The 12,424-nt window shown below is 53.2% G+C and overlaps 1 protein-coding gene across 1 annotated transcript in view; it reads right to left on the bottom strand.

Annotated features, from left to right (window-relative positions):
- Positions 1-1,362: 1,362 nt before the first annotated feature.
- Positions 1,363-12,424, bottom strand: part of gnsa (glucosamine (N-acetyl)-6-sulfatase a) — an 82,949-nt gene continuing 71,887 nt past the window's right edge. Inside the window, exons 7-11 of the mRNA XM_055905276.1 lie at positions 9,720-9,802; positions 8,230-8,348; positions 7,093-7,298; positions 3,436-3,657; positions 1,363-1,623 (exon numbers count right to left, since the gene is read on the bottom strand). Of these exons, the coding sequence (XP_055761251.1) occupies positions 1,363-1,623; positions 3,436-3,657; positions 7,093-7,298; positions 8,230-8,348; positions 9,720-9,802 (891 nt within the window). The remainder of the gene's footprint in view (positions 1,624-3,435; positions 3,658-7,092; positions 7,299-8,229; positions 8,349-9,719; positions 9,803-12,424) is intronic.

Genomic DNA, 12,424 nt, shown 5'->3' with positions numbered 1-12,424 from the left:
GAGGAGAGGGTTAGAGCTGGGTGGTCTGGGGAGAGGAGAGGGTTAGAGCTGGGTGGTCTGGGGAGAGGAGAGGGTTAGAGCTGGGTGGTCTGGGGAGAGGAGAGGGTTAGAGCTGGGTGGTCTGGGGAGAGGAGAGGGTTAGAGCTGGGTGGTCTGGGGAGAGGAGAGGGTTAGAGCTGGGTGGTCTGGGGAGAGGAGAGGGTTAGAGCTGGGTGGTCTGGGGAGAGGAGAGGGTTAGAGCTGGGTGGTCTGGGGAGAGGAGAGGGTTAGAGCTGGGTGGTCTGGGGAGAGGAGAGGAGAGGGTTAGAGCTGGGTGGTCTGGGGAGAGGAGAGGGTTAGAGCTGGGTGGTCTGGGGAGAGGAGAGGGTTAGAGCTGGGTGGTCTGGGGAGAGGAGAGGGTTAGAGCTGGGTGGTCTGTAGAGGAGAGGGGTGGGTTAGAGCTGGGTGGTCTGGGGAGGAGAGGGTTAGAGCTGGGTGGTCTGTAGAGGAGAGGGTTAGAGCTGGGTGGTCTGTAGAGAGGAGAGGGTTAGAGCTGGGTGGTCTGTAGAGGAGAGGGTTAGAGCTGGGTGGTCTGTAGAGGAGAGGGTTAGAGCTGGGTGGTCTGTAGAGGAGAGGGTTAGAGCTGGGTGGTCTGTAGAGGAGAGAGTTAGAGCTGGGTGGTCTGTAGAGGAGAGGGTTAGAGCTGGGTGGTCTGTAGAGGAGAGGGTTAGAGCTGGGTGGTCTGTAGAGGAGAGGGTTAGAGCTGGGTGGTCTGTAGAGGAGAGGGTTAGAGCTGGGTGGTCTGGGGAGGAGAGGGTTAGAGCTGGGTGGTCTGGGGAGAGGAGAGGGTTAGAGCTGGGTGGTCTGTAGAGGAGAGGGGAGGGTTAGAGCTGGGTGGTCTGGGGAGGAGAGGGTTAGAGCTGGGTGGTCTGGGGAGGAGAGGGTTAGAGCTGGGTGGTCTGTAGAGGAGAGGGTTAGAGCTGGGTGGTCTGGGGAGAGGGGAGGGTTAGAGCTGGGTGGTCTGGGGAGAGGGGAGGGTTAGAGCTGGGTGGTCTGGGGAGAGGAGAGGGGTGGGTTAGAGCTGGGTGGTCTGGGGAGAGGAGAGGGGTGGGTTAGAGCTGGGTGGTCTGGGGAGAGGGGAGGGTTAGAGCTGGGTGGTCTGGGGAGAGGGGAGGGTTAGAGCTGGGTGGTCTGGGGAGAGGGGTGGGTTAGAGCTGGGTGGTCTGGGGAGAGGAGAGGGGTGGGTTAGAGCTGGGTGGTCTGGGGAGAGGGGAGGGTTAGAGCTGGGTGGTCTGGGGAGAGGAGAGGGGTGGGTTAGAGCTGGGTGGTCTGGGGAGAGGAGAGGGGTGGGTTAGAGCTGGGTGGTCTGGGGAGAGGGGAGGGTTAGAGCTGGGTGGTCTGGGGAGAGGGGAGGGTTAGAGCTGGGTGGTCTGGGGAGAGGGGTGGGTTAGAGCTGGGTGGTTGGTCAGTGTACCGGGCGTACCGTGCGTCGTAGACCCCGGGGGTCCTACAGGACTGTCCAGAACAGGACTGTAGCATCATCAGTCTGTGGTTCATCTTCTCCAGGACTTCCTGGTCAACGGTCTTAGCGAGGTTACTGAGCTGGTAGGGGTCAACTGTCATGTTATATACCTCTACAAACACCTGGGGAACACAGAGAGAGTGTTAGTTATTACTAATGAGATGGTAGGGGTCTACTGTCATGTTATACACCTCTACAAACACCTGGGGAACACAGAGAGAGTTAGGTATTACTAATGAGATGGTAGGGGTCTACTGTCATGTTATACACCTCTACAAACACCTGGGGAACACAGAGAGAGAGGTAGGTATTACTAATGAGATGGTAGGGGTCTACTGTCATGTTATACACCTCTACAAACACCTGGGGAACACAGAGAGAGAGTTAGGTATTACTAATGAGATGGTAGGGGTCAACTGTCATGTTATACACCTCTACAAACACCTGGGGAACACAGAGAGAGAGGTAGGTATTACTAATGAGATGGTAGGGGTCTACTGTCATGTTATACACCTCTACAAACACCTGGGGAACACAGAGAGAGAGTTAGGTATTACTAATGAGATGGTAGGGGTCTACTGTCATGTTATACACCTCTACAAACACCTGGGGAACACAGAGAGAGAGGTAGGTATTACTATTGAGATGGTAGGGGTCTACTGTCATGTTATACACCTCTACAAACACCTGGGGAACACAGAGAGAGAGGTAGGTATTACTAATGAGATGGTAGGGGTCAACTGTCATGTTATACACCTCTACAAACACCTGGGGAACACAGAGAGAGAGTTAGGTATTACTAATGAGATGGTAGGGGTCTACTGTCATGTTATACACCTCTACAAACACCTGGGGAACACAGAGAGAGAGGTAGGTATTACTAATGAGATGGTAGGGGTCTACTGTCATGTTATATACCTCTACAAACACCTGGGGAACACAGAGAGAGAGTTAGGTATTACTAATGAGATGGTAGGGGTCTACTGTCATGTTATACACCTCTACAAACACCTGGGGAACACAGAGAGAGAGGTAGGTATTACTATTGAGATGGTAGGGGTCAACTGTCATGTTATACACCTCTACAAACACCTGGGGAACACAGAGAGAGAGGTAGGTATTACTAATGAGCTGGTAGGGGTCTACTGTCATGTTATACACCTCTACAAACACCTGGGGAACACAGAGAGAGAGTTAGGTATTACTAATGAGATGGTAGGGGTCAACTGTCATGTTATACACCTCTACAAACACCTGGGGAACACAGAGAGAGAGTTAGGTATTACTAATGAGATGGTAGGGGTCTACTGTCATGTTATACACCTCTACAAACACCTGGGGAACACAGAGAGAGAGTTAGGTATTACTAATGAGATGGTAGGGGTCTACTGTCATGTTATACACCTCTACAAACACCTGGGGAACACAGAGAGAGAGTTAGGTATTACTAATGAGATGGTAGGGGTCTACTGTCATGTTATACACCTCTACAAACACCTGGGGAACACAGAGAGAGAGTTAGGTATTACTAATGAGATGGTAGGGGTCTACTGTCATGTTATACACCTCTACAAACACCTGGGGAACACAGAGAGAGAGGTAGGTATTACTAATGAGATGGTAGGGGTCTACTGTCATGTTATACACCTCTACAAACACCTGGGGAACACAGAGAGAGTTAGGTATTACTAATGAGATGGTAGGGGTCTACTGTCATGTTATACACCTCTACAAACACCTGGGGAACACAGAGAGAGAGTTATTAGCTGGTAGGGGTCCCCATTCGGTTCAATGCCATAACAGGTGGACTGGCGGCCATGTTGAGTGTCCCCATAGCAGTAAAGGAGGAACTTCCTTGTATTTCTATGGGTGAGACAGGGATGTGTATCCCTAACACAGACACGCGGTGACTTAAACAGTTCTCTCCCTCTTACCTCGTTGTCATCGAACTCGCAGTACTGGAGGTTGGCAGAGGGGGCGACGGTCCGAACACAGGCGTACGTGTTGTTGAAGGAATCCTCACACACACAGTCTGGGAAACATTCGGAGACCCCCGGACCCAGCAGGGGACAGGCGGGATCAGACACATTAGACCCCTCCCCTTCATACTCCACCAGGAAGTCTGTCCTCCACGTAGTGCTGTTCACTGATCCCTCCTGATACAGAGAATATACACAGTATTCACATACCAGTTAAACACTAATACACACAGTATTCACATACCAGTTAAACACTGAACCCTCCGGATACAGAAAACACACAACTACCACCATGTCTAGGTTGCTAGGCTAAATTGTGCTATGCTACTAGGCTGCGTTGTGCTATGCTACTAGGCTGCGTTGTGCTATGCTACTAGGCTGCGTTGTGCTAGGCTACTAGGCTGCGTTGTGCTAGGCTACTAGGCTGCGTTGTGCTAGGCTACTAGGCTGCGTTGTGCTAGGCTACGTTGTGCTAGGCTACGTTGTGCTAGGCTACTAGGCTGCGTTGTGCTAGGCTACTAGGCTGCGTTGTGCTAGGCTGCGTTGTGCTATGCTTCTGGGCTGCCTGGTGCTATGCTTCTGGGCTGCCTGGTGCTATGCTTCTGGGCTGCCTGGTGCTATGCTACTGGGCTGCGTTGTGCTAGGCTGCGTTGTGCTAGGCTACTAGGCTGCGTTGTGCTAGGCTACTAGGCTGCGTTGTGCTAGGCTACTAGGCTGCGTTGTGCTAGGCTACTAGGCTGCGTTGTGCTAGGCTACTAGGCTGCGTTGTGCTAGGCTACTAGGCTGCGTTGTGCTAGGCTACTAGGCTGCGTTGTGCTAGGCTACTAGGCTGCGTTGTGCTAGGCTACTAGGCTGCGTTGTGCTAGGCTACTAGGCTGCGTTGTGCTAGGCTACTAGGCTGCGTTGTGCTAGGCTACTAGGCTGCGTTGTGCTAGGCTACTAGGCTGCGTTGTGCTAGGCTACTAGGCTGCGTTGTGCTAGGCTACTAGGCTGCGTTGTGCTAGGCTACTAGGCTGCGTTGTGCTAGGCTACTAGGCTGCGTTGTGCTAGGCTACTAGGCTGCGTTGTGCTAGGCTACTAGGCTGCGTTGTGCTAGGCTACTAGGCTACGTTGTGCTAGGCTACTAGGCTACGTTGTGCTAGGCTACTAGGCTGCGTTGTGCTAGGCTACTGGGCTGCGTTGTGCTAGGCTACTGGGCTGCGTTGTGCTATGCTACTGGGCTGCGTTGTGCTATGCTACTGGGCTGCGTTGTGCTATGCTACTTGTGACGACCCTCCCACTCTGTCTACCGCTTTCTCTCTCTTTAATCTTGTTTCCATATTAGGATGCTGGTGGGCGGAGTTGGGAGGGTCGTCAGCTACATGGGAAACACCTGGGCCCACTCTCCCAAGATAAATACACCACTTCCCCATTCATGGGGGAGACTCTCTCCAGGCAGATACCTTGACAGATTTGTTTGTGTTTCGGTTATGTTTCTTGGTGCTTTTTGGTTGTTTGTGTTAGCATCTTTCAACACCCTGCATTATCACATTCATGCATGCAAAACACTCACTTACACTACTGATTACACATCCCATTGTATATTATACCTAGTTTCGTTAGTTAAATAAATATATTTTGGTTACTCCTTATCTCCACGTGGTCTCCCTTTTGTTACGGGCTCTGAGCCGGTTCGTGACATACTGGGCTGCCTGGTGCTATGCTACTGGGCTGCCTGGTGCTATGCTACTGGGCTGCCTGGTGCTATGCTACTGGGCTGCCTGGTGCTATGCTACTGGGCTGCGTTGTGCTATGCTACTGGGCTGCGTTGTGCTAGGCTACTAGGCTGCGTTGTGCTAGGCTACTAGGCTACGTTGTGCTAGGCTACTAGGCTACGTTGTGCTAGGCTACTAGGCTGCGTTGTGCTAGGCTACTGGGCTGCGTTGTGCTAGGCTACTGGGCTGCGTTGTGCTATGCTACTGGGCTGCGTTGTGCTATGCTACTGGGCTGCGTTGTGCTATGCTACTTGTGACGACCCTCCCACTCTGTCTACCGCTTTCTCTCTCTTTAATCTTGTTTCCATATTAGGATGCTGGTGGGCGGAGTTGGGAGGGTCGTCAGCTACATGGGAAACACCTGGGCCCACTCTCCCAAGATAAATACACCACTTCCCCATTCATGGGGGAGACTCTCTCCAGGCAGATACCTTGACAGATTTGTTTGTGTTTCGGTTATGTTTCTTGGTGCTTTTTGGTTGTTTGTGTTAGCATCTTTCAACACCCTGCATTATCACATTCATGCATGCAAAACACTCACTTACACTACTGATTACACATCCCATTGTATATTATACCTAGTTTCGTTAGTTAAATAAATATATTTTGGTTACTCCTTATCTCCACGTGGTCTCCCTTTTGTTACGGGCTCTGAGCCGGTTCGTGACATACTGGGCTGCCTGGTGCTATGCTACTGGGCTGCCTGGTGCTATGCTACTGGGCTGCCTGGTGCTATGCTACTGGGCTGCCTGGTGCTATGCTACTGGGCTGCGTTGTGCTATGCTACTGGGCTGCGTTGTGCTAGGCTACTAGGCTGCGTTGTGCTAGGCTACTAGGCTGCGTTGTGCTAGGCTACTAGGCTGCGTTGTGCTATGCTACTAGGCTGCGTTGTGCTAGGCTACTAGGCTGCGTTGTGCTAGGCTACTAGGCTGCGTTGTGCTAGGCTACTAGGCTGCGTTGTGCTAGGCTGCGTTGTGCTAGGCTGCGTTGTGCTAGGCTGCGTTGTGCTAGGCTGCGTTGTGCTATGCTACTAGGCTGCGATGTGCTAGGCTGCGTTGTGCTAGGCTACTAGGCTGCGTTGTGCTAGGCTACTAGGCTGCGTTGTGCTAGGCTACTAGGCTGCGTTGTGCTAGGCTACTAGGCTGCGTTGTGCTAGGCTGCTAGGCTGCGTTGTGCTAGGCTGCGTTGTGCTAGGCTGCGTTGTGCTAGGCTGCGTTGTGCTAGGCTGCGTTGTGCTAGGCTGCGTTGTGCTAGGCTACTAGGCTGCGTTGTGCTAGGCTACTAGGCTGCGTTGTGCTAGGCTACTAGGCTGCGTTGTAGTGTGTTCTGTATGGGTTCTCACCAGTACAGACAGGAAGGACGTGTCCTCCATGGTGGTCTTGTTGACGTTGTACTAGGTGTTATATATAGTGTGTTCTGGGTTCTCACCAGTACAGACAGGAAGGACGTGTCCTCCATGGTGGTCTTGTTGACGTTGTACTAGGTGTTATATATAGTGTGTTCTGGGTTCTCACCAGTACAGACAGGAAGGACGTGTCCTCCATGGTGGTCTTGTTGACGTTGTACTAGGTGTTATATATAGTGTGTTCTGGGTTCTCACCAGTACAGACAGGAAGGACGTGTCCTCCATGGTGGTCTTGTTGACGTTGTACTAGGTGTTATATATAGTGTGTTCTGGGTTCTCACCAGTACAGACAGGAAGGACGTGTCCTCCATGGTGGTCTTGTTGACGTTGTACTAGGTGTTATATATAGTGTGTTCTGGGTTCTCACCAGTACAGACAGGAAGGACGTGTCCTCCATGGTGGTCTTGTTGACGTTGTACTAGGTGTTATATATAGTGTGTTCTGGGTTCTCACCAGTACAGACAGGAAGGACGTGCCGTCCATGGTGGTCTTGCTGACGTTGTAACCAGCCATGTCCAGGATGGTAGGACCCAGGTCAACGTTCTGGACCGCTAGCCCGCTGGTCTGGTTCGGCTTGATGTTGGGCCCTCGGATCAGCAGAGGAACTCTTATATCAGACTCATACAGCTGCCTCTTATCCAGGGGGAGAGAGAACAGACCTGGGGGGGTGGGAGGGGGGGGGGTAGCTATCCTCTTAGGAGGGGTGGAGCTTTACTTCTCTGTATGCGCTGTATGTGTCAGGTGTCTTGTGTACCTGTGTCAGGTGTCTTGTGTACCTGTGTCAGGTGTCTTGTGTACCTGTGTCAGGTGTCTTGTGTACCTGTGTCAGGTGTCTTGTGTACCTGTGTCAGGTGTCTTGTGTACCTGTGTCAGGTGTCTTGTGTACCTGTGTCAGGTGTCTTGTGTACCTGTGTCAGGTGTCTTGTGTACCTGTGTCAGGTGTCTTGTGTACCTGTGTCAGGTGTCTTGTGTACCTGTGTCAGGTGTCTTGTGTACCTGTGTCAGGTGTCTTGTGTACCTGTGTCAGGTGTCTTGTGTACCTGTGTCAGGTGTCTTGTGTACCTGTGTCAGGTGTCTTGTGTACCTGTGTCAGGTGTCTTGTGTACCTGTGTCAGGTGTCTTGTGTACCTGTGTCAGGTGTCTTGTGTACCTGTGTCAGGTGTCTTGTGTACCTGTGTCAGGTGTCTTGTGTACCTGTGTCAGGTGTCTTGTGTACCTGTGTCAGGTGTCTTGTGTACCTGTGTCAGGTGTCTTGTGTACCTGTGTCAGGTGTCTTGTGTACCTGTGTCAGGTGTCTTGTGTACCTGTGTCAGGTGTCTTGTGTACCTGTGTCAGGTGTCTTGTGTACCTGTGTCAGGTGTCTTGTGTACCTGTGTCAGGTGTCTTGTGTACCTGTGTCAGGTGTCTTGTGTACCTGTGTCAGGTGTCTTGTGTACCTGTGTCAGGTGTCTTGTGTACCTGTGTCAGGTGTCTTGTGTACCTGTGTCAGGTGTCTTGTGTACCTGTGTCAGGTGTCTTGTGTACCTGTGTCAGGTGTCTTGTGTACCTGTGTCAGGTGTCTTGTGTACCTGTGTCAGGTGTCTTGTGTACCTGTGTGGTATCCGTTGTCTGAGGTAAAGATGATGTAAGTGTTCTCCAGTTCACCTCTGACCTCTAACCTCTTCACCACCTTCTCCACCAGGTCATCCACTGACAGCAGAGTACGCCACCTAGTGAGGGGGGCAAACATTACTCAAAAGATAGGAGGGGATACATTATAACTCATAAAGGAGACATAACTCATAAAGGAGACATTATAACTCATAAAAGAGAAGACAAGGAGAAGACAGGAGGAGAGAGAGAAGATAGGGAGGAGAGAGACGGGAGGGGAGAGAAGACAGGAGGAGAGAGAGAAGATAGGGAGGAGAGAGACGGGAGGGGAGAGAAGACAGGAGGAGAGAGAGAAGATAGGGAGGAGGAGGAGAGAGACGGGAGGGGAGAGAAGACAGGAGGAGAGAGAGAAGATAGGGAGGAGGAGGAGAGAGACGGGAGGGGAGAGAAGACAGGAGGAGAGAGAGAAGATAGGGAGGAGGAGGAGAGAGACGGGAGGGGAGAGAAGACAGGAGGAGAGAGAGAAGATAGGGAGGAGGAGGAGAGAGACGGGAGGGGAGAGAAGACAGGAGGAGAGAGAGAAGATAGGGAGGAGGAGGAGAGAGACGGGAGGGGAGAGAAGACAGGAGGAGAGAGAGAAGATAGGGAGGAGGAGGAGAGAGACGGGAGGGGAGAGAAGACAGGAGGAGAGAGAGAAGATAGGGAGGAGGAGGAGAGAGACGGGAGGGGAGAGAAGACAGGAGGAGAGAGAGAAGATAGGGAGGAGGAGGAGAGAGACGGGAGGGGAGAGAAGACAGGAGGAGAGAGAGAAGATAGGGAGGAGGAGGAGAGAGACGGGAGGGGAGAGAAGACAGGAGGAGAGAGAGAAGATAGGGAGGAGGAGGAGAGAGACGGGAGGGGAGAGAAGACAGGAGGAGAGAGAGAAGATAGGGAGGAGGAGGAGAGAGACGGGAGGGGAGAGAAGACAGGAGGAGAGAGAGAAGATAGGGAGGAGGAGGAGAGAGACGGGAGGGGAGAGAAGACAGGAGGAGAGAGAGAAGATAGGGAGGAGGAGGAGAGAGACGGGAGGGGAGAGAAGACAGGAGGAGAGAGAGAAGATAGGGAGGAGGAGGAGAGAGACGGGAGGGGAGAGAAGACAGGAGGAGAGAGAGAAGATAGGGAGGAGGAGGAGAGAGACGGGAGGGGAGAGAAGACAGGAGGAGAGAGAGAAGATAGGGAGGAGGAGGAGAGAGACGGGAGGGGAGAGAAGACAGGAGGAGAGAGAGAAGATAGGGAGGAGGAGGAGAGAGACGGGAGGGGAGAGAAGACAGGAGGAGAGAGAGAAGATAGGGAGGAGGAGGAGAGAGACGGGAGGGGAGAGAAGACAGGAGGAGAGAGAGAAGATAGGGAGGAGGAGGAGAGAGACGGGAGGGGAGAGAAGACAGGAGGAGAGAGAGAAGATAGGGAGGAGGAGGAGAGAGACGGGAGGGGAGAGAGGAGCTACTACTAACCGTTTCCTATAGGCATCATCCAGTAACTCGATAGAGGAGTTGGTCATGGGAGTCTTGGCCTGTCTGATCAACCAGTGCTTGTCCTGGAGGAGGTTATGGTCATTATGGGAAAGACAGAGCACTTATTAACTGGTAGGTCTCTATGGTTTGTTGAGAGGTCAGACGTGGCCATCAGACGGTGGGAGAGGGGAAACCTAGTCTGAAAGCACTGAAATGTGTCTTCAGCATTTAGCCCAACCCCTGAGAGGTGCTGGGGCCTGCCTTAATCCACGTCAATGACATCAGCGCCCGGAAAGTAGTTATTGTTAGGGGTAACTGCCTTGCTCAAGAGAAGAAGGTCTCGGGGGTTCGAACCAGAAACCTTTCGGTTACTGGCCCTACGCTAGGCTACACGCCACCCCTAAAACGGTAAAAAACGAAGAGACGCCACCCCTAAAACGGTAGAGAGAACGAAGAGACGTCACCCCTAAAACGGTAGAGAGAACGAAGAGACGCCACCCCTAAAACGGTAGAGAGAACGAAGAGACGCCACCCCTAAAACGGTAGAGAGAACGAAGAGACGTCACCCCTAAAACGGTAGAGAGAACGCAGAGACGCCACCCCTAAAACGGTAGAGAGAACGAAGAGACGCCACCCCTAAAACGGTAGTAGAGAACGCAGAGACGCCACCCCTAAAACGGTAGTAGAGAACGCAGAGACGCCACCCCTAAAACGGTAGTAGAGAACGCAGAGACGCCACCCCTAAAACGGTAGAGAGAACGAAGAGACGCCACCCCTAAAACGGTAGAGAGAACGAAGAGACGCCACCCCTAAAACGGTAGAGAACGAAGAGACGTCACCCCTAAAACGGTAGAGAGAACGAAGAGACGTCACCCCTAAAACGGTAGAGAGAACGAAGAGACTTCACCCCTAAAACGGTAGAGAGAACGAAGAGACTTCACCCCTAAAACGGTAGAGAGAACGAAGAGACTTCACCCCTAAAACGGTAGTAGAGAACGAAGAGACTTCACCCCTAAAACGGTAGAGAGAACGAAGAGACTTCACCCCTAAAACGGTAGAGAGAACGCAGAGACTTCACCCCTAAAACGGTAGAGAGAACGAAGAGACGCCACCCCTAAAACGGTAGAGAGAACGAAGAGACGCCACCCCTAAAACGGTAGTAGAGAACGAAGAGACTTCACCCCTAAAACGGTAGAGAGAACGAAGAGACTTCACCCCTAAAACGGTAGAGAGAACGAAGAGACTTCACCCCTAAAACGGTAGAGAGAACGAAGAGACGTCACCCCTAAAACGGTAGTAGAGAACGAAGAGACTTCACCCCTAAAACGGTAGTAGAGAACGAAGAGACACCACCCCTAAAACGGTAGAGAGAACGCAGAGACGCCACCCCTAAAACGGTAGAGAGAACGCAGAGACGCCACCCCTAAAACGGTAGAGAGAACGAAGAGACGCCACCCCTAAAACGGTAGAGAGAACGAAGAGACGCCACCCCTAAAACGGTAGAGAGAACGAAGAGACTTCACCCCTAAAACGGTAGAGAGAACGAAGAGACGCCACCCCTAAAACGGTAGAGAGAACGAAGAGACGCCGCCCCTAAAACGGTAGAGAGAACGAAGAGACGATACCCCTAAAACGGTAGAGAACAAAGAGACGCCACCCCTAAAACGGTAGAGAACAAAGAGACGCCACCCCTAAAACGGTAGAGAGAACGAAGAGACGCCACTCCTAAAACGGTAGAGCGAACGAAGACATGCAGGCATTGAAGACTTGCACGGTGGTGGGTTAGGTGCTGTGGGGACGGTGGCCGGGTGTTGTGGTGGGACGGGTGTTGTGGTGGGTCGGGTGTTGTGGTGGGCTGGGTGTTGTGGTGGTCGGGTGTTGTGGTGGGTTGGGTGTTGTGGTGGGTTGGGTGTTGTGGTGGGTTGGGTGTTGTGGTGGGTTGGGTGTTGTGGTGGCCGGGTGTTGTGGTGGCCGGGTGTTGTGGTGGCTTGGGTGTTGTGGTGGCTTGGGTGTTGTGGTGGCTTGGGTGTTGTGGTGGCTTGGGTGTTGTGGTGGCTTGGGTGTTGTGGTGGCTTGGGTGTTGTGGTGGCTTGGGTGTTGTGGTGGCTTGGGTGTTGTGGTGGCCGGGTGTTGTGGTGGCCGGGTGTTGTGGTGGCTTGGGTGTTGTGGTGGCCGGGTGTTGTGGTGGCCGGGTGTTGTGGTGGCCGGGTGTTGTGGTGGCCGGGTGTTGTGGTGGCCGGGTGGCCGGGTGGCCGGGTGTTGTGGTGGCCGGGTGTTGTGGTGGCCGGGTGTTGTGGTGGCTTGGGTGTTGTGGTGGCTTGGGTGTTGTGGTGGGTTGGGTGTTGTGGTGGGTTGGGTGTTGTGGTGGGTTGGGTGTTGTGGTGGGTTGGGTGTTGTGGTGGGTTGGGTGTTGTGGTGGGTTGGGTGTTGTGGTGGCCGGGTGTTGTGGTGGCCGGGTGTTGTGGTGGCCGGGTGGCCGGGTGTTGTGGTGGGCCGGGTGTTGTGGTGGGCCGGGTGTTGTGGTGGGCCGGGTGTTGTGGTGGGCCGGGTGTTGTGGTGGGCCGGGTGTTGTGGTGGGCCGGGTGTTGTGGTGGGCCGGGTGTTGTGGTGGGCCGGGTGTTGTGGTGGGCCGGGTGTTGTGGTGGGCCGGGTGTTGTGGTGGGCCGGGTGTTGTGGTGGGCCGGGTGTTGTGGTGGGCCGGGTGT

Source organism: Salvelinus fontinalis, chromosome 39 (assembly GCF_029448725.1).
Source record: "Salvelinus fontinalis isolate EN_2023a chromosome 39, ASM2944872v1, whole genome shotgun sequence".
Classification (NCBI taxonomy): Eukaryota; Metazoa; Chordata; class Actinopteri; order Salmoniformes; family Salmonidae; genus Salvelinus; species Salvelinus fontinalis.
This window is presented reverse-complemented; position numbering and strand designations above follow the sequence as displayed.